This window comes from Populus euphratica, unplaced genomic scaffold, assembly GCF_000495115.2.
Source record: "Populus euphratica unplaced genomic scaffold, PopEup_1.0 scaffold9.1, whole genome shotgun sequence".
Taxonomy (NCBI): Eukaryota; Viridiplantae; Streptophyta; class Magnoliopsida; order Malpighiales; family Salicaceae; genus Populus; species Populus euphratica.
Window position 1 is genome coordinate 1,417,098 of NW_011499857.1, and position 21,715 is coordinate 1,438,812.

At 32.3% G+C, this 21,715-nt stretch overlaps 2 protein-coding genes and 1 long non-coding RNA gene across 10 annotated transcripts; 1 reads left to right on the forward strand and 2 right to left on the reverse strand.

Annotated features, from left to right (window-relative positions):
• Positions 1 to 1,076: 1,076 nt before the first annotated feature.
• On the reverse strand, positions 1,077 to 4,185 carry LOC105123660 (uncharacterized). 2 transcript variants are annotated; one of them, XM_011023354.1, is made up of 4 exons: positions 3,779 to 4,185; positions 3,219 to 3,317; positions 2,705 to 2,814; positions 1,077 to 1,642 (listed from the first exon to the last, which is right to left on the reverse strand). In XM_011023354.1, the coding sequence occupies exons 1-4, from the start codon at positions 4,023 to 4,025 to the stop codon at positions 1,562 to 1,564; spliced, it is 537 nt and encodes a 178-aa protein (XP_011021656.1). In that variant the 5' UTR covers positions 4,026 to 4,185; the 3' UTR covers positions 1,077 to 1,561. The 2 variants fall into 2 exon arrangements, with proteins under 2 accessions (XP_011021656.1, XP_011021657.1); XM_011023355.1 differs by lacking the exon at positions 1,077 to 1,642 and adding an exon at positions 2,108 to 2,470.
• A 4,035-nt stretch (positions 4,186 to 8,220) lies between these two features.
• Positions 8,221 to 13,464, forward strand: LOC105123663 (uncharacterized). 7 transcript variants are annotated; one of them, XR_841910.1, is made up of 7 exons: positions 8,221 to 8,388; positions 8,500 to 9,114; positions 9,206 to 9,783; positions 10,510 to 10,593; positions 10,711 to 10,785; positions 10,893 to 12,124; positions 13,384 to 13,464. It is a non-coding gene; the product is annotated as an uncharacterized LOC105123663 (long non-coding RNA). The 7 variants fall into 7 exon arrangements; XR_841907.1 differs by having other exon boundaries at positions 10,510 to 10,785; XR_841911.1 differs by having other exon boundaries at positions 9,206 to 9,390; positions 9,546 to 9,783; positions 10,510 to 12,124.
• On the reverse strand, positions 13,455 to 15,828 carry LOC105123662 (gibberellin 2-beta-dioxygenase 8-like). Its single transcript, XM_011023356.1, has 3 exons — positions 15,003 to 15,828; positions 14,244 to 14,565; positions 13,455 to 13,896 (listed from the first exon to the last, which is right to left on the reverse strand). The coding sequence occupies exons 1-3, from the start codon at positions 15,494 to 15,496 to the stop codon at positions 13,666 to 13,668; spliced, it is 1,047 nt and encodes a 348-aa protein (XP_011021658.1). The 5' UTR covers positions 15,497 to 15,828; the 3' UTR covers positions 13,455 to 13,665.
• Between the last annotated feature and the right edge of the window lie 5,887 nt (positions 15,829 to 21,715).

Consider the following 21,715-nt stretch of genomic DNA (forward strand, 5'->3'; position numbering starts at 1 on the left):
CACAAAATGCAAGGACCCTCGACATGGTCTGCTCAATTGGATTTTTGTGCTATCAGAATTATCAATAGAATTTCATGATCAGGCAATGAATTGTTACTCGCATGAAAATTTTTACCTTGTCGATTTGGTGGTTGAGACAACAATAAACCAGCTTCGTTTAACAATCTCGAGCCTTGTGGCTAAACTAAAAACAACTTCAAGAGGAATGGCTAGATGCTCCCATATGATAAGCACATGTTACATTTCAATTATATCAACCAGGTGGCGAGCCATTAATAGGTTTTGAAGAACAGGACCAACCAATCTATTCTCGATATATAAGACGTAAATGACGAAGTACATGAGATTTGATTGAATATATCGCTTGGTACTTGGGAGCATCAGAAGCTACAGCTTGGAAAGGAGAGACTAGAAAAGCGGTCGTGGGTTGTGGGAGAAGTGGTGGCGGTGGTGCTCGGTAAGGCACGGTGGAAGATTGCGAGGTGGGGAGTGGGGAGGGTCATTTGCGTTTTTTCTTGGATTTATTTTTACGTAGGTAACTGGGTTTTTTGAGTTGTTCAACCATCATTAGAAAGGTACTATAATCGATTAGCTTGCTAGAACTTTAACTGCATCCTCTACTCGTTTACTAATTACGATTAGATCATAAAAATGACATATTTCCAACACGTAGTGCGAAGAAGCTCTTGCCATCAATGATGCCGTATGAAGAGTCTTCTAAGTTTAGATGACTTGGTCCTAGAATCTGATTCAACCTCGGCTGTAAAGGTTTATGGGCTAAGAACTCAAGAAACCGAGTGGCAGAACTAGTAACGAAGTGAAAATGTTATTTGCAGTTTCTTCAAAGTGCGCGATCAGGCGTATAAACATAATTTCAGTTTCTAAGTGCGCGATCAGGCGTATAAACATAATTTTTTTTTAAAAAAAAAAACACTAATTAGCTGGTCTACCAATAGTTACAATTGAAAATTAGCTAACAACGGCGGCTGGAACATTTTCCTAGCTTCGCCAGTAACAAGGCTATATTCTTTAACGATTGAAAATTTGTTCAAAACACAGAGAGATTAAGTATACCGTTAGTAAAACAGTCATTCTACTAGGATATTATGCAACATCTGTTAAGCAAATGCCACCACCAGCAGAGAATCCAACAGTATCTTTAAGTGCTTGCCTGTATGTCCAAATAAATTTTAAGCACCTCCACCTTGCTGCCTGATGACGAGCGGCCTATTTTCAGGTTCACCGTACCAAACCTTAAATGGCTAACATACAAAGTGGTGGGGGAAAATAGAATGGTAAGAGACATTGATCACATAAGTCACCATGCTCGTAATTTAACTACTGGTTCATGTTTTGAAGACAGTATATAATTAAGCCCCTCTAAAGAACTAGTAGTACATATCCTTGGTGTCTGAATCTCCTTCCCTCTTCTCAAATTTTTAAACCTTTTTATTTTCCTTCTCCTTTTTTTCTGGAAAGAGGAAAGGAAAAACTATGTAATTTCCAAAATTCCCTTAACCTTAACTTTCACCTTCGCATATACTGGTTATAGCTGACAACTTTACACAGTATTCGATTCTGGCTCAATGATTGATCGTAATCCACCGCGAATCATCATCTGGGAGTAAAACTCAGCATGTTCCTGTACACCAAATTCAAGATTTCAGCTACTACTCATATTAGATAGCTTAACAAGGCAACTCACTAATCATGGTTGTCTAAATCCACCAACAAGTACAGGTAGGACCAACAGTCATAAGGTTAGTGCTAGACATGTTTTCCATTGTCACATTAAAAGCAGCCATCAAGATAGCATTTCCACATTATAGGTGCATCAGCTAAGTCTGTCGTCTTGTTAGGATGGTAATATGTGGTTTAACTATAAAAGCAAATGTAACATAAGTTCTTCAACATAGATTTGTCAAAAGAAAAGGAGATTAAATGCTGTGTGTATATGAGTGCTGGTACATCGATGAACATCTTTTAAATCACAATGCTGGTAATTCCTCATTCCTTTGGGGTATCCTATGATTTCTACAACAGTTATCAAGTTATGGCATTGTTTAAAAAGTGGTTTTAGAAAATATCTACACGAGAACACTTATATAATTATGCAATCATGCATGTTATGTCGGAGGCCAGCATGTCAACAAGTATATTTTGTGGCCAATCATGCAACTCAACAATTATACCCATATGCTTAGCAACAAAAGCAATCCCTCTGAATACCAGTTGTTGATTTACACGGTACGATGCCAAATGAAAAGAGCCCTATTATTCATAATACAGCAAACTAAGGACAGCTATGGCACACCCTTCTGTGTATGCTTCTGAATGACAACGGAGCCAAAGGCAATATTTTGCAACAGGGTTGCTAATATCTGCATGTTATGTAGGAGGCCAGCATGCTGGATTTTACACACACGCACACATATATTAAAGTGAGATATTATCACGGTACCACAATCACCTGCATTGAAAGCATGATAGGATGCCCAGAGATTTGGTTATTAAAAGAGTCCTAAACATAATTAGGATATATTAAAGTTTGTTCGATTAGACAACCCTTAGGCTTATCCTGACAGTGTATTATTATACAAAAGACTATTATGCATCACCATGTAGACATTTATGACACCATTCAACCAGTTACGAAGAAGCAAGATATGCACATGACTTATATGATGCAGTGGAAGAATTATACCTTAACTGTGACTATAACAACTGCTACGCCATTTTCTCGTGACTCGTGAAATAGCTTTCTAGCATCATCGGGCGTAACTGATGGAACAGATTGAGGTAATACCTTTGCAACTACACAAAAATGAACACTCATAGCAGTAAGTTAAGAATGTGGAATACAATATTTCAACTTTTCCTACTACTTGGTCAATTCTAAGAAGAAGGCAATTTGCAATGAACTGCTGACTTCTGATTTCTAGCATTTTAACTCTCAAGCAGCTTTATATATGTGCCTTCACAAAGATCAAAATTAACAATCTTAGAAGTTGAGAGCATGGAAAGTTTATGCTCGCATCTACCTAACTTGTTCAATTAAGCATTTGAATAACCTTTGGGCACGCAGTAGAGCGGGATCCATACAATTACATTATCCATAAGAAAAAAAAATCATAAATTAAACTCGCTATACTTCTAAAGGGTATCCAATCCATCTTTATTTGGATACATAAAATGAGAAATAGACTTAAACTACATACCTAGCCTTTCAGAATGACGAATATCATCAATTAGCAAGACTCTATAGCTATCTCCACTCCCAACACCTCTCTTATCCCTTAGTCGTCCGATATCCCCTCCTGTTTCGACAAAGAGAAACCAAATAAACAATCCAAAAACTAGCAATATAATCCACCAACACTTTCATGAATGCTAGCTATTACAGGAATGCTAGCAAAAATATGCTTGAATTCAGCCAAAATAGGGAGGAAAAAAAAAAGGCACAAAGCAACAGTATTAGCAAGATGGGGAGCAAATCAAAACATTATCATGTAGACAAGGAGATGTTTTTAATGTTTCTTTACCAATCGGATGAGGAGGGGGTAAGCAAAGGGCTCAAGGCGAAAAAATGGCAAAATCTACTATTATGAAAAATCAAGTGCATCATTCACAAATAAAATAAAATCGCCGAATCTCGTCAAGAAACACTATCTCCTTCGTTTAGGCGTTATATTGTCATGGAGTATTGGATTAAATTACATTTGACAAAAAAGAAGCCAAGAGAAAATATGGGAAAATAAAGAAAGAAAATGAGAGAAACCTTCGAGAGCTTGAGAAGAAGGGTCAAACTGGGATTGATCAAAAGTGGGGCGTTCCAAGACTCCAGTACCTCCCTTGGTGAAGGAAGCCTTAACAGCGAGATTCGTAGACATAGCAATTGCTCTTTTTTGTGGGAAATTTGCCCTCGTGCTATGAGTGGGGATTGGACCGTCAATGCTGTTGAAGTGGACAGACTGCTGCTTTGTAGAAGAAAACCGTGTCGTGGATGCTGCTGTAAATAATGCCATTTTCCTTGTTTTGTGTATACTCCTATAGCGAAATCTTGTAGCTATAATAGATTTTCTCAGTAAAGAAGAGGAAGCAGAGGGATCTAATCGGCTTTAGGGCTCTGTCCATGGCTATAATACACTCTGGGTGGTTGCTTGTCTACCGCCTACTAATAGCGGTGTAGTGTCATTTGTTAAGTTTTTAATTATTTATTTTTTTTCTTGGTTTTTTTTTTAATCCTCGAATTCCCACGCCACTATGGCAGTGGATAAAGAGAAGCTTGAATTCAAATTTCAATTCGGGCTGCATCTCTTTTCTAGACCTCTTCCTTTTGCCTGTTCCTGAGATATTGAGACTGATATCGTGTTTAAAATCTCTTGACGTTAAAACAGTTTTTTGGCTTATGATCATGCTTACACGATGATCGTATCGTCAGCATCAACTGTTTGGGATGAGATTATAATTATTTTTTAAAATATTTTTTATGTTAAAATATATTAAAATATTTTTTTTAATTTTTAAAAAATATTTTAAAATTAGTATATCAAAATAATCTAAAATATAAAAAAATTAATTTTTTTCAGAAATATATTTTGGAATGCATTTCCAAACATTTTATAATTTGTATTATCGAGATGTATGTATATTTTCCTCGTATTTTTTGTGATTGAATTTACAAAGAAATCAGAAGTGCTGATGCTGTACCAACAATCTTCTCTATGGGAGCTCTAGCCCATAGGCATTATATATATAATTATACACACGCATGCAGGCACGCACTCTCGCATTATATTAGTTATATACCCTGATGTTGCGGGTCAATTTATTTTGTATAAAAAATATTTAAAAAATTAAAATTTAAAAATATTAAGTTTTTTTGCAAATTTATATCCAAGAGTCTTGAATTTAACTATTCCAACTTAAAAGTAATATTTATAATATTAATAATAACATTAAATATGTATGACTCAAGTTTAAATGGTTTTGGTTGCAATACCAGACATAATATCATTGGATATAAGTCTGACTGCAAGGTCATGTCATAAAAGTATGATAATTAAATAGATTAATTAAAAAAACCAATAAAAAAAAGAAAAAAAATCAGAATCAATTGAATTAACTCGTCAAATAAAGTTAACTTATTAAACCTAGGATTCGTGTCATAAAAGTGTGATAACTAAATAAAAAAAAATTAATATTAATGAGCTAAATTTTTTAAAAAAGATTAATTAAAAGGGAAAAAACAAAGAGAAAAATACCTACAGGAAGGAAAAAAAACTAATGAAAAAAAGAAAAAAATCTGAATTATTTTGGTTAAATCATCAAACTCGAGATTCGTTTCGTGAAAGCCTGATAATTAAATAGAAAAACTTTAACATTAAGAAACTATAGACAAAAAAAATAAACTAAAAGCATAAGTTTTTTCACTCTGGATTGTACCGTGCTGTTCACGGTAAAAAGCTTTAAAAAGAAAAGAAAAAAAAATAAAGGCATACGTCACAGGTTAATTTTTTTTCTTGCATGAAAAATATAAAAAAAAAACACTAAAATCTAAAAGTGTTAGGTTTTTCTGCAAAAATACACTGAAAAACCTTGGATTTAACTACAACAACGCTTGATCCAAGAATACTATTTATAATATTAATAATAATATTAAACTTACATTGCTTAAGTTTAAATAAACCTAGCTGCAACACCAGACCTTGAAGTATTAGATGTGGGTTTGGTTACAAGTTCGTGTCATAAAAGTATGATAATTAAATAGATTAATTAAAAAAACAAAGAAAAAAAACCAATAGAAAGAAAAAACTAATGAAAAAATAATAATTTAAATTAACTGAATTAACTTCTCAAACTTAGGATTCGTGTCATGAAAGTTTGATAACCAAATAGAATAAAATAATTAACGGGTTTACCCAAAATTAACTGGATTAACCCATCAAACCAAGTTAACCCGTCAAGCCTGAAATACGTGTCATGAAAGTCTGATAATTAAATATAAAAAAATTTAACATTAACAAACTAAACTAAATAAAAAAATTAATTAAAAAAAAATTAAATTAACTCGTTAAATCAGGCTAACCCATCAAATCTAGGATAAAAAAAATTTATTAAAAGAAAAACTACAAAAAAATTAAAAAACAATCAATTTAACATTTCATTTAATTTTTAGTATATATTATAATAATACGATATAATATATTAAAGATGGGAATATGATTATAATATAATATAATAATTATAATAATGTAATATATTAAAAATAAAAAAGTGAAAGGCGTGGGAAAGCTACAGTAGTTTTCCCACGCCTTTTAGTATATTGTTAATAAATTCAGACCCTGTAGATGTTCGAGTTAAAAAGAGGTTTGCAGGCTGCATTTTCAGTTCGCAAGAAAGGGATATTTTTACCTAGTCATGTTTGTTTGCGTTAGAATAGTTTTTCTTTTAGAGGATAGTTTCTTTTTTAAGTGAATTATTACAAAGTAATTTTTTTTAATATTTAATAATATCATAAAAAATAAAATAAAAAATATTTTTTAATGTTTAGCTAAGTTATAAAAAATAAACTGAACAGTAATTTTGTATTCTTTAAAAAATTTATTAAAAGAACAAGGACTAGTATTTATAGATAAAAAAGTTAGAGGATTAAATTAAAAAATAATTTTATAAATTATTTTAAATAAAATAAATAAAAACTAAAATAATAAAAACTAAATTTAACATATAAAAAAGTTAAAAGATAATGAAATTAAAAAATATATAATTTCATTAATTATTTTAAATATAAATAAATAGAAATTAAAAGAATATGAATTAAATATGATAGATAAATTTTTTTAACTAATAAAATGATAAAAGAAAAATAAATAATAAAAAATTAAAAAATCAAATTTATATAAAAATCAAATTAAATTAAATTTAAGATAATCAACAAAATACATAGTGAGATTGAATAAAACAAATACTTACAATAAAAAATATATAACAATAAAAAAATTAAAGATTAAATTTGATATAATTAATAAATAATAATATATTTTTAAAACTTTCATAACTTCTAAATAAAAATAAAATAATTTTCTAAAATTAAGTTGATTTTTTTATTAATTAATTTTCATAAGGTTAAACAAAAACATACAAATTTTAAAAATTATTTTGAAAAATTATTTTCTATTAAACAAACAAAATATTACATTCTACACAGTCTTGCTGTACTTGCATTGGTGGTGGCGGCCAGTGATATCTATCAAGAGTTTATACTTAGATGCTCTATTCCTAGCATTTGGTTAGTAGATCATAAATGATCCCGTTTAGTTTTGTTAAGCAAATTAGATGATACTTCTAGTTTAAAATATTAATTAATTAAAATTCTAAACAATTTCAATCATGGTTAAATTAATATTATTTTACTCGAAGGATTTTTTTATTTCATTAATCGTTTCATATATTTACTTTTTTTCCTTTTTCTATTTAAAAAATGAAAAACAAAACATGAATTGAATGAACAAGGCTAGTTAATTAGTTTTTAAAACTAAAAAAACTATCTAACCAGTTTTTCAAACTAGATATACTGATTTATAATCCACTTGCATTTGTTTTAAATGAGGTAAAAACAAATAAATGAAGTCAAGCCCTCAATCTTCAATATAGTGTTTAAATTATTTCTTATATTAAGTACAGGGGTAAAACCTACAATGAAGGAGTTATCTCTTCTTTTTTTCATCCTTTTTTCCATTAAGTTTTTATTTTTTTTATAGATTTTATCCTTTAATAATTTTTTGATTCTTTTATAGGTTTGGATTAAATTCAAACTAGCCATAAACAGTGAAGATATTTTTTACTGTTAATGTGAAGAGTGCACAATAAATTAATTAACTCTTTACAGTTGGTATAAAAAAAAAGTAGCTTGAAACTGCTCTCAATTAATCTGAGTTTTAAACACAAATAATATTGGATTCTTTAAACAGTAAATTATATTTTATAATTTATCACATGATTTTTTTATGGTTTGCTTCAAAAGTAGAAGTAACCACCAAAATAAACACGGGAGGTGTTTTAAGAAATGTTTGTATAATTTAAAATTAATTTTTTAATATTTTTTAATATTTAAATATGAGATGATATAAAAAATAATATTTTAAAAATAAAAAAATATTATTTTAATATATTTTAGTAAAAATCCCTATAAAATACCACTATTACCACCATTTCAAACTCCATCTTAGAGCGTAACTTTTCATAAAACATCCTAGTATCCAACTGATAATAGAAAACGGAAGGAAACCGAGGCAAGATTCTGATTGGATCGTGGAATTTTCTTGGTGGGATATCATTTTTCCTCCAAAGCTCATTTCTTTTTTGGGGCGATACATCAAATCACTGGTATGTGATTTTTCTGATTGAATCTCTTTGAATTTTCTTTTGAATCTGTGAATCCGAGGATACTGATCAAGTAATATTTTGAAATCGGAATCTCTTTGTTTTTTTTTCCAGGGCTAAAGAACGAGATAATGGTTGAGGAAAGTCCACGGCGTTTACCTACTGGATCTCGGTGTTTGTGTAATTGCTAACAATGATAATTATACGAAGAAGAAGAAGAATAAGAAGAGGCACTGTGATGACACTGCCGAGCCCGAAGAAGAAGAAGAAGACTTTGGCGAAGAATTCAAAACTTGAAGCCAAGAGGAGGAAAGGAAACCAAGATACAGATAATAAAGAGTTGAATGATGATACTGACAGTGTCATAAACTAGAAAACGAGAAATCGGTTTAAGAGAAAGCGAAAAGCAAAAAGTAAGGCAGAGGAGGAGCTGTCAAATGAAGATTTAGTAAGCATTGCCGAAGAGGTGAGGTGATTCATTTACTACTCAAGATGGATGTAATGCAATGTGGCATGCCATGTTTTACAAATTAAAGAATTGTTGAAGAATTTCATTTAAAACGGAAGCCATTCTGATGATGGATAGCATGATTGTTCATGCCAACAGCGACTTGTGAACTTGAATTGCTATTTCATCATATTTAATCACAATCAAGAAACATAAGTGTCGTTAAAGATACACTCTTTTCTGGGCTTAAGCGGTGTGTTTGGTGATTGATCCCAGGGTAGGTACGAAGATTCTTACAAAGTAATTTCTGTTTTTATTTATTTTTAATATTCTTGAGTGAAAAGATCTCAAGACGGTATGATCTATATGCAGCATGTCAAAGTTGATGAGGATTCAAGGAAAAGGCAAACATAAAGTAGAGAACGTAAATTACAAAGACAACTGACAACAGCAACTTCCTCTAAGCATGATTTAGAAGAGTCTCTCATTGTTCCTGATGACGAACATATATCAGCTAGCTGTGAAACACTGCTTCTTATAGTTCAACTCTGAATTTAGTAAGTGAACAAAATATCATTTCCACAAGTAGGACAGGGGATACTGCACATGATATGCTGGATCTGTTTTTGTGTCCCTTGCTTAAGAAGCTGATGGAAGATGACAGAATTTGTAACAAAGGATATGGATTTTTTTTGCATATGAGCGGAAAAAGAAAAGTCAGAATGATGTTGGAGGAGGAATGGCGCCCCCGATGAAGAAGAGCATTCTCAAAGACAAGGTTACCTTGTTGCTTGACTGATTGAAAGATCCAAATTTCTTAACGGGGAGCCATCAATTATCCGGAAGCCATAATATTGAGATGCTACTGTGATACTCTCAATTTGTTTCCATCAAGCAAGCAATCTCTGGAAACTTCCATCACCTCTTCACTACAGATGATATTTCCCCAGGTTTGTTTTTCTGCTGACATTTTTTTTATTCAGTAGTCTGAATGTTTACATGAAAAATGGTAGAAACTACTGAAGAATGCGTATAACAGTCCTGTCTGTATTTTGTGAATTATCATTATAAAAGGATTGTATTTCTACTAGAGCTGGTACTTGGTTGTTGACTTGTTATGAAGTTTTCTGTCTTCAACTGTAGAATTAACTTCTGTTTTGAGCTAGACCACAGCTTTGTTCATACATAACAATATGATTTGGCATTGGTGACTTGCATTTATGCCACCATCTTAGGAATCCCAAAGCCTTTGAATGCTCAATGAAGTTATTGTCTAATTTATATTGTTTTTTGATCTGTCAGGATGTGTCATGATTCTGATTAAATATGGTATTACTATCTTGTAATCCAAATATTCCTTCTCAAGCCTGTAAAAGAACATTGGATGGAGATTGTCTAGAAGTATTCATCACAATAACATTCCTGGGAATATGAGATTCCATGAAAAACACAGGATTGCTTGCAATCTTAAATTCCAGGCTTGTTGCATGGCAAGATAGCTGAAAAATAATGCATGAATGTCAAGTTGATTAGTATAGGATTGGCCTACAATCATTTACTTTGGTGGCAATCTTATCTGGACCTCATTCATGCACACACACACTTCTATCCATGTCCTTAGGACCTTGACATGTAGGTCACAAACTATATATTTGAATCAGTGAAGCTTTTACTAGGGCATTTGGGGCCTTGGAGGAACAATGAGAGATGGTGCATGCAGAAGGGATCTCAGATGGATGGTGAATTGCCTGATTTTAGAGGTAAATTATTTATATACTATTAGTGTAACTGGTCATGATCTTTTCTTTTGCGATTATTTGTGTTGCTTGATTGACTCTTTATTGGATGTAAGAACAACTTCTTGATTTTCACTGCAGTCTGGTATGAACCTGTGAGTAGGTAATTCTTTAGATGGTCACCGTACTGAATTGATTTCTTCTTCCCTCGTTAAGGTTAGACAACAAAGCTTGCCTCTTAATCCTATTCAGATCTGCCTCCTTTTCTTTTAGAAAACAATCTCTAAAAGGATAATTTAACAATATTTTGCTGCTATAATCAGCACCTTTGAAACAAAGTGATGGCCTGAGTCTGAGAAGAGCAAAAGTGGGATTGTGCTCCTGAGATGAAGCATATTTGCAGGATTTTTTTGAGGGCTATAGGCAGTTTGGATTTGAGTGCACTCTAAATGATTGGTTGTTGATAAAGCTCAGGGACGAGGTTTTCAGAGGTTCTATTCATCACAAAAGTTGTGAACGGCACCTAGTTGTAGTTCGATCATTCTCACCTAAAAGGCTATGATTAATTTAGGCCTTCGCAGTACATAAATAATAATGGGTGGCATGATTCAAGGACAAGCATGGAGAATTTGTTTTTGCCTGCTGCTGAGAGAGAAAAGGTGTAGTGGCTTCTTGTGAAGTTAAAGCCACGGCGTTCTATATAAGTCATTCATGAAAAGCTTTGAGAGAGCATTATTGTTAGTTAACAGGTGCAAATCAGGGTAGTTTGAAAACGCCATATGAAGATGCTCAAATTTAGATTGGCAGAGCCTGAAACTAATTTTTTAGGTAAAAGTTTCCCACTCTGAAACAAAGTGCAATATGGAAGCATGGTCAGGACAGTGCTAGTACGAGCACAGCTGTTACTGATGTACATGGGAATGTGGTTCATGTTTTCAGATAGGCTGTATCTATGGTTTAAAACACTAGTGATTTCCACTTTAGACATGGTTATTTGCAGCCAGAAAGTGTTCTAGTCAAAATCATTGGAGGCGTCTTTCCCCTTTCTTGAATTTTCCCCTCTGCAGACCCAATTTTCCACTTTAATGATGGTGTTTGTTTAACTTGAAATGGTAACCTCACACCTAAATATTCCATATTGCATATGTGATCTTGGCAATCTCAATTTCAGTTGTCCAAGCCTCTAAGGCTCTACCACTACCACAACAGTACTCCTAGATTTTCTTTCATAATCTAAGCCTTGGAGCACACAGGAAAGATGATATAAAATAGGAAAAAGAAAAGGAAACACGATATTTTTCTGTTCTACATATGCAGCAATATATATAGATTCGTAAGGTAGCTAGTACAAATTGGTACAATCTTAACTAGGAGAGAGCAACCCTCTAGGGGAGGCTCGTCAATCCAAGCAATAAAATCACTTATAAGAGTGGGCCGTTGATGGGCCACTTGGTTACAAGATCTTGAACAATTTATTGAACTATTTCTGGAATGGTCTCCTCGGGTCCGAGCCTTTGCTTAACAAACTGAAGAATAAACTCAAGGGCTTAACTACATCCAAGGTGCGGAGGCAAGTTGAAGTTAAAGGTTTGGGTGTGCTATAGTTTAGGTTAAAATTTTATTAATATTTTTTTAACTAATTTTATTTAAAAGAATTTTATAATTCTTGATTAAGTTATTAAAAAATTCTGAAAATTTGTATGGAGTCTTTTAATATGATACACTAGCTTAGGTTAAAATTTCAAAATTTTTGGAGATATTCAAAAATTTAATGAAAAATTACAATTTGACTAGTTTTACGTTATTAGAAGTAATTTTCAATTTGATCATCAGATTGAGTTGAAATTTTATAAGGGATCTTAAAATATATTGAATAAAATCTAGTTAAAATTTTAGAATGAACATAATTTAGTAGTGCTAACAAAAAAAAACCATCAAATAAAAGTAAAACGACTCATTAAGGGTAAAATGATTATTTACCATTAAAAAAATAAAACAAATCAACTCTTTTTTTTTATATGTTGTCGACTGAGCAAAAACAGAATAGGAAAAAAAGAAGAAGAAAAGGGCGATAGAGAAAAAGAGAAAAGGGAAAAATATAAAAAAATCTAAGAAAAAAGAGGTGAGAGAATAACCTTGTAAAATTACAAAATCAAACTTATAAAACACTAATATAAAGAAAAATCAAGTGAAGGAAGGAGGAATTGAGAGAGGAAAAAATTTTAATTATTTTATTTTCTAGTTGACATGAGATTGTTATTTTATTTCGTTTAAGAGGTTGTTACACTATCAATTCAGATTTGATTATAGAAGAATTATAATCCACAAAACATCAAAGGATATAACTTTAAGAAAAAATATAAAAAAATCTAAGAAAAAAAAGGTGAGAGAATAACCTTGTAAAATTACAAAATCAAACTTATAAAACACTAATATAAAGAAGAATCAAGTGAAGGAAGGAGGAATTGAGAGAGGAAAAAATTTTAATTATTTTATTTTCTAGTTGACATGAGATTGTTATTTTATTTCGATTAAGAGGTTGTTACACTATCAATTCAGATTTGATTATAGAAGAATTATAATTCACAAAACATCAAAGGATATAACTTTAATAGTGGGTTTATTTTTACTTTCATTTTAATTTTATATGCTTTCAAATTTATTTATTAATATTTTGGGTAATGTATTTGAACTAAAACTTTATTGTTAACTTTAAAAATTTATGTACATGAGTTAATAATTAATTTTTTTAAAAATTATATATTTATTTAATAGTCTTGGACAGAAAAAATTCTTAGCTCCATCCTTGACCACATCCATGCACAAACTAGCAGAATCAGACTCGACTTCAACATGCATAATAAATATACATACATGTTATATATATATATATATATATATATATATATATATATTTCTCCTTTTCTTGTTTGAGTCAATGACGAGTCAATATGAACATATGTGACAATTGGTGGACTTCGGTCTTTTTGATCAAACTGCCTTGGTTTAGTTCTTTCCTGCCTTTCTATTCAGCTGCTTCGGATTTTGTGTTTTGATACCTAAACGCTGAACATCTTTTTTTATCGACGATATGTGTTAAAGTAGAAATCTTGGAAGGCCTATCTTACGGCCCGTTCTTTTGATGTCTTCTTGGATTTGGCTCCTATACTCTCCGAAAGTGAATTCTCTGTATATAGAAGGCTCCATGCAGCTGCCTATCAATGAGTCATAAGAGGGGCACAGAAAGTAGGCGATTGAATATCTCTCCATTTTTCCATTAGCCACGACTTTATGCTGCACGCTCTTGTAGACATCATTGCTCCATGCCTGATATTCGCATTTACAGTAGACAAATTAACAATCATATGCAACATCAGATGCGAACTTTATAATATTCTAGGATTTCAAATTCAATAACGAGGTTGGCTTAGGCAAGTCGGACAAAAATTATATGTCAAAATACGATGAACTAGGCTGGTAGCACAAGGGTTGGGTTGATGTACAATTATAATAACAATCATCAGAATATTATCGTTGCTGTGAGTCTTCATGTCCACGTCCACGAACAAAAGCAGGCAATTCGGCATTTTTTAATTAGTTACATGGGACACTCTGTCTAATCTTAGCTTTGAAATGCAGGCTAATGAGAACTGAATATAGAATTTGAATTTTACCTGGAAAAGATCTCCAATGTTGACGATAAGAGCATCTTGATTCGGATTTACAGCTACCCATTTGGAATCTTTCATAAGTTGCAGCCCTCCAACTTCATCTTGAGAAAGGATTGTTAGAAAATCGCTATCAGTGTGAGGCACCAAGCCAAAAATCTCTGAGGATATTGGGCAGGCCGGGTAGCGATTCAACCGAAGAAAGCAATTGATTTCTTGACAAATGTTGTCAAACACTCCTCTTGGGTGGCCTAGATTTTCTGCCAGGACCCCTGCCAGCACCCTTGCTAGCTTTGACATTGCTGCTGCAAATTCCATCATCACTTCCCTGTTGATACAAGCCATCAAGTTAATTCGAAACTAGCTACCAGATAATTACATAGGCATCTTAGAAGAAACGGTGATTTCAGTGGCTGTTAGGAAGGCTTCTGAAGCTAATCAAGATACTTTATATTTTAATTGCTTGGTTACGTTGTAGGTGGTAACAAAACACGGGGACTAGAACATGGTGCTTGGGGTTGTACACTTGGGAAAATGAAGTTTTTTTTCCTGACCATGTAGGGAGAAGAGCGCATGAAACTCTTTTAGACTTGAGATTGAATTGAAACCAAACGTTAAAGTTTTGGTGACTGTCTATGAGAAAAAGATGACAGAGCTAGTCAAGGACGTAGGCTTTGCAAGTCAAGAGCTGTACTGTTCAAGTTTATTTCTAGAGGCAAACTGGTGGAGAGACCAAATTAGGACATAGCGAAAATAGAGTAGTACCTTAAAGAGCTAAACTCCCCATAGCAAGCTTGCTCAGAAACTCTCGAGAGAGGAATGTGGAAAGCTTCAGACCAAGAGAATTGCCTTGGACAAGTAGCTGTTGGGGTTCCCCATCTATAAGAGTTGTTCAAAACCCCACAAGTAGCCTTCTTATCAAAAGGTGTTTGGAACAACTCGAATTGTTCCCTCCTCATATTCCGAACTAGCTCGGGGCTTATACCGTGGTTCACTACTTGGAAGAATCCCCACTCCGACGAAGCTCTGCATATAGCCTCAGCACAAGCTAGCCGTTCCCTTTCATTGGTGCTATTTAGACAACTGAGGTCTATCAATGGGAGTTGGCAATATTCCTTCATGACAACAGCACCACTTGGGAGGTCATTGCATTCAAGTGTAGGAATTTGGGGTGGGAGGCGTGTAAGCTCTCCATAATGGTGTAGAAGAGGTGGGCTTGAATCAATCATCATTATTGGTTGGCTTGTAAGATCGTGCATGATGGGATTCAAAGGTGGTAAGTGCGTTTTATATAGAGAGTCCAAGGGAGAGGAAGTGGCGAGGACAAGGAACACAAAGAGAAGAGAACAAGAGGAGAGCTCCTAAATCGTGACAGTTGTCACAAATAGAGGATTTCACTCTGGAATTGTCAAAGAGAGGGAGAGACTGAGTCTTAGCAAAGATACAGTAAAACTAAGGTGGAAATGAGAAAGCTTAACAGCGAGGGACTAGGAAGTGACAAAATGAATGGAAACCAAACCTAACCTATCTTCTTTCCTTCTTTTCTGGTTTTTTTTTTTTGACTTTGTTGAAAAGTGCTTTGTTTAATTGGTAGGGGCCTTTCCTGTAAGATTTTCAATGTTTTTGCCTTTCCAAATGACAACGAGGAGTTACTTTGGACTTTTCGAAAGTAAAAAAACAATTCTTCACATACATTTACCTCCTTTTTTTTTTTTTTTCAAATCAAACAGTTGCACTGTTCATAAATTCAAGTCCATTAGTAAAAGAGGAAACTTTCAGAAGTGTGTAGAAAAGTATTCCCAATTAGGGGAGAAAACAAGCTTTTCAAATCTAGCTAATTATTTTTGCTCCAACAATTCGCGAAGTAGAAGAGGCAGCGGGCCTTGAATTCGAAGCAAGTAGAAGAGAGAGCAGGTCTCGTGCGTTGCTCATGCCTCAATTATCTAGCGATTGCCTGGCTCGTGGCTCATGGAGCATGGTGCGTGCACGGTAAGTCCTTCATGAGTTTCTCCCACACGTTGGTGTGTTTATTTGTTGATATATATATATATATATATATATTAAAGAAGATGAAGGAAAAAAGGAGGACACCATCTTTTTCAACAATTTTTAGCCTCAGTTTTTGCGTGTACCAGTTGAAATAGGACCAGAGCCGTGAATGGATCTAGCAACTCAACTACCAAAAAAATTCTCTGGCCATGCTCCTCTCCTCACTTATTTAAGATGAGGCATGGCAATCGAAAAATCAACTCAGACAATATCCTTCAAAATACACCCACGAAACAATAAAAAAGAAGAAGAGCAAAGCAAGCAGATAAAAGTGCTATCGCATCAAGACCATATTGATTTGACTGAATAGTTGCTAAACTCACAATTCCTTTGGCTAATTGGCTTAACCTTAAAGCTTTTGGCAGATAATATATTCCTCTCAGTCCTCTCCCTAATTATTGCTATACTATTCCATTGCACACCCCATATAAAATATTTCCATGTGCTCTTTCGTTTACGGTCTCCATCACTTGGATTCAAATTTTAAATTAGATTATGTGGAGTTAAATTCATGGTTTTGATATGAATGATAAGATTTTCGTTTATCTCCTAGTTTTGATATGGATAATCTGTTTTGGATAGAATTGAGATATGCACTTTAATGTCAATGGTGAGACGCTTAATAAGAGAATATCACCAAAAAAAAAAAAGTCTCCTTAATCATAGGAGTTCAAATTCTAGATCAAGTAAATTCCATACCTATGACGTGAATGATCCACTTTAACAGGACTTTGAGAGATGAACTGTAATGTTAACAGGTAAAAGCTTGTAAGAGCATCTCAGTTTTTTCATTTTTAAAAAAAATGGTGGCATGCATGCCTCATCATGTCTCTATTTCTTAAGTAAACTCCAAGAAGCAACAGAGGAGTGTCGCGGTATCAGGAAATTAAAAGAGATGATTATTAGAATCTTTCCACCTCTTTTTTCAACAAAATCAAAAGTGGTTAAAAAACAACAACAAATGTTTCTTAAACTTCAAACGTCTTTTTAGTTATGTCTGATCACCGGGTCATGATAATGTCCCGCTGTGTCTCTAGATACAATCCGGGGAGAGGCAACCATAATCTTAAATCATCGCTATAACATTGCATTATGAAATCACCTAGTTGACCAGACATATATTTGATTATTTGAAAAAAAATCAAATAAAAAAAATATTTCTAACCTGATTTTTAATTACAATACTAAAAAAACTATCAAATACAAACAAAAATATACTAAGGGAAACAATTTTATCAATACACTACAATGACATTTACCAATAGAATATTATCTCACCATTTCTTTGGCAGTTACTAATAGAAAATTTTTGTCAGGGACTACTAAGAAAATTACAATTAAAAATAAAAAAATAAAAAAATAATATATCATTATTAGATAAAATTACTGGGAAAATATGTCATTTGTTAATACTTGTAGGTGAATCTATCTAAAATATTTAAGTTATAACTTGACAGATGACCCCCCTTTCCCACTCCATTTCTTCTTATTCTTCCTTTTTATTCAGCAAAAAACAACACACAACACCCTCTTATTTTTTTACAAATCAAGCTACTATGATCACAAATTCAGATATTTTATCACTTAATTTGTTAGCATTCTTGTTTTGGTTAAGTTTTTTTTTTTTTTGAAGATTCACCACATCAAATAAGAAAAACCACCTTTTTTTTTGTTGAAACTCATTGTTAAAATGTTATTTTTAGCATTTTGATTTAGTATATATAGTTTGTTTGTGTGTTTACTTGTTTTATAGCTTTTTTCCATAGAGATTTGTTGTATAAATGTATAATTTGTACATGTTATATAAAAGTTTTTTCGAGATTTTGAAAAATTATATGTGTTTGTCATTTGATGAAATAGAGTTTGATTTTGTAACTTAAGTGTTTTATAATGAAATAAATAATAACTTATTTAATGAATACGTTTTATATTTTGTTAATTTTATGTTAAGTTGAAAATTTAGGTAAATTTGGAGGAATTTGAATTTTTTTAGAAAATTAATAATGATTTAAGGGTATTATTAAAATAGATTGAATAAGTTTGAATTAAATCAATGATAGCTAATTAGGTAGGCACTAACAATTTGTTTAGTTCACATTACTACTTAATACATGTTTTCATCAATATTCTATATAGGTTTTATATAAGTAATAGATGATTGTTCTTGGATGTATTGGGTTTCACTCGAAAGGCAGCGCAAGATGAATTATTGTAATGGAGTTGATAATTTTATTAATTACATGCAATTTAATCCAAAAAATAATAGTGGATGCGATATTAAATGTCCATGTAAGAGGTATAAAAATAAAAAGTTTCTTGTCTTAATGTTGTCATGATGCATCTTTTATAAAAAATTTCTTAGAGAAATACTTGTGTTGATCTGCACATAGAGAACCATATTTTCCTTACAAGATCATGATAGAAAAGATGATTATGTTTACTTTTAGCTCTAACAATGTGTATGAAATTATGGATGATAATAGTAATCGTTATAAGAGTATGATTATGAATGTAAAGAGAATGAATCTAGGTGATATAAATGAATGTTTAATTGTAGATGAGAAACGAAATACAGACACAACTATTTTTTTGGTCTTTTGAAATATTCTGAGATATCATTATGAGTTGTATGCACAAATCATAGTAAATTATCAGTTATTGTATATGTGTTCATCATTAAGTCAAATTATAGACTGAGTTAGGTTGATTACGATAAATTCATTAAATAGACAAGAAGAATTTTACCTCAAAGGATTAGAATGAAAGAGAGTTTTTATGCTATCAAATCCATGATGAAATACTTTAGCCTAAAATACCAAAAAATTGACATATATTTAAATTTCTGCATATTATACTTCTTAGAAAATGTAGATTTAATTGAGTGTTGAACTTGTAGGCATATTTGGTATAAACCCAAAACTAGCAAGAGAAAGTCTCTTATTGCTTATAAAAAAATAAGATACTTTCTAATTACTCTTAAACTGTAAAGGTTATTCATGTCTTCAAAATTATTGAACATATAACATGACATCATTCATATGAAGCGATTGATGGAGTCATGATGCACCTTTTTAATGGTGAAACTTAGAAGTAGTTTAATATAGTACATCCTCAATTTTTAATGGAACCACGAAACGTATGTGTAAGGTTATTTACAAACAAATTGAATCCATTTGCTGCACCATATTCTTATTGCTAGTGATGCTCATGGCTTACAAATTACCACTATGGATATATATGAGGCCAAAGTTCATGTTTTTATGTACAATCATCCAATTTTAATAGTCCAGGTAGGAATATAGATGTTTGTCTTTCACTATTGATTGATAAGTTGAAGTAATTATAGTCTTTCAGGATTTTAACGTATGGTGTCTTGAGTAAATAAAATTTTCAGATGAAGGTAATTTTAATATGGATTTTAATGTGGACTATCAACTACTGTGTATGAAATGGTTTTTAGTTGGAGTATGCATGAAAAACTAGCTTATTCATACCATGTGAAAAATAACAAAGCCTTCACCCTAATAAATGATGGTAAAATATATTTTTTTGATTGCCATGGAAGATTCTTGCTAGCTGATCACAGGTACATGAAGAACAAAATGACTTCTTTGTAGCTGGAGTTGAAATGAATGTTGAACAGTCAGCACCATTGGGTGAATAATTGTATGATGTTGTCTCGTAGTACAAGGCACTGTGTTTTATTTTCAATTTGCTAAGCATAAGTTTTCTAGTTTTGGTGTGACATACAACTAGGTTAAACAAAGTATTTTTTGGGAGCTTTCTTATTGGAAGACTAATCTCCTCCACTATAATTTAGACGTCTTACATATTAAAAAAACATGTTTGAAAATATTTTTAACACAGAATATGGATGTAAAAGGAAAAAAAAGGACAACATGAAAAATATAATGGATAAACCTTTGTTTTTTCACCGCAAGAATATAGAATTTATAATGGGTCATACGTCATAAAGCCCAAAGTTAGCCTTACCATAAATAAAAATACATATTTACTTTTCTAGTAATAACTTAAGAGTTTGTGTTGTCTTTATAGATATGCTTTGAACATATCTAATTTGTGTTTCTACTAATGACTCGAGTTTTTCCTTAAGATAGTATTTTTTTAAACTTGTTGATAATTTTTTCTTTTTTTTTTCAAGAAACATATAACACTCGATTGCAAGAGAGATATAAGAACAATCCTTCAAACCATCTAGAATTCGATTTGGATTTTTTGTTAGAGGTTGGATTGTTTGGTAGATTTAATATAAATTAGATTTATGATATCTCAAACACTACAACCAAGGATATATAGACGACATACCATAGTGTATTGACTGCTGGTTCCTCACAATCATGTTTGAGCTCCCGATCTTCGGGCATCTAGGTGATTGTACAATAACAAGTTAAGAAATTAGATTTATGATATCTCAAACACTACGATCAAGGATATACAGATGACAGACCATAGTGTATTGACTGCTGGTTCCTCACAATCAGGTTTGAGCTCCCGATCTCCGAGCGTCTAGGTGATTATACAAGAACAAGTTTAGAAATTAGATTTATGACATCTCAAATACTACGATCAAGTATATACAGATGACAGACCATAGTGTATTGACTGCTGGTTCCTCACAATCAGGTTTGAGCTCCCGATCTCCGGGCATCTAGGTGATTGTAGAAGAATAAGTTTAGAAATTAGATTTATAATATTTCAAACACTACAGTCAAGGATATACAGATGACAGACCATATTATATTGACTGCTGGTTCCTCACAATCAGGTTTGAGCTCTCGATATCCAAGCATCTATGTAATTGTACAAGAACAAGTTGAAGCTTAGACAACCTGACTTAGTGTTGAGATGACTCAGCTTTCGTCTGAAATAACTAGACTTAAACAATTATATGAGAAGCTGTTGTCAAACCTTGGTGGTCCATTTGGTCAGCTTTGTCACTAGCCTAGTTCCAGTGAAAATCCCTATCCCCTTGCAATTTTTATTATCTAGATAAATTGTACTCAAACTAATATTTTTTAAATTGTACTCAAGCTTTGTCACTAGCCTAGTTCCAGTGAAGATCCCTATCCCCTTGCAATTTTTATTATCTAGATTTATGACATCTCAAACACTACGATCAAGTATATACAGATGACAGACCATGGTGTATTGACTGCTGGTTCCTCACAATCAGGTTTGAGTTCCTGATCTCCGGGCATCTAGGTGATTGTATAAGAATAAGTTTAGAAATTAGATTTATAATATTTCAAACACTACAGTCAAGGATATACAGATGACAAACCATATTATATTGATTGCTGGTTCCTTACAATCAGGTTTGAGCTCTCGATATCCAAGCATCTAGGTAATTGTACAAGAACAAGTTGAAACTTAGACAACCTGACTTAGTATTGAGATGACTCAGCTTC

What these genes read in the sequence shown, in the direction of transcription:
- LOC105123660 (XM_011023354.1), bottom strand. Translation starts at nt 4,025, where the DNA reads ATGGCATTATTTACAGCAGCATCCACGACACGGTTTTCTTCTACAAAG. An exon ending in TCGTCATTCTGAAAGGCTAG is followed by an intron (nt 2,815 to 3,218) that starts GTATGTAGTTTA and finishes ATTTTTGTGTAG; the next exon opens with TTGCAAAGGTATTACCTCAA. An exon ending in TTGTTATAGTCACAGTTAAG is followed by an intron (nt 1,643 to 2,704) that starts GTATAATTCTTC and finishes TTTGGTGTACAG; the next exon opens with GAACATGCTGAGTTTTACTC.
- LOC105123662 (XM_011023356.1), bottom strand. Translation starts at nt 15,496, where the DNA reads ATGCACGATCTTACAAGCCAACCAATAATGATGATTGATTCAAGCCCA. An exon ending in GGGGAGTTTAGCTCTTTAAG is followed by an intron (nt 14,566 to 15,002) that starts GTACTACTCTAT and finishes TTGTATCAACAG; the next exon opens with GGAAGTGATGATGGAATTTG. An exon ending in ACATTGGAGATCTTTTCCAG is followed by an intron (nt 13,897 to 14,243) that starts GTAAAATTCAAA and finishes TGCGAATATCAG; the next exon opens with GCATGGAGCAATGATGTCTA.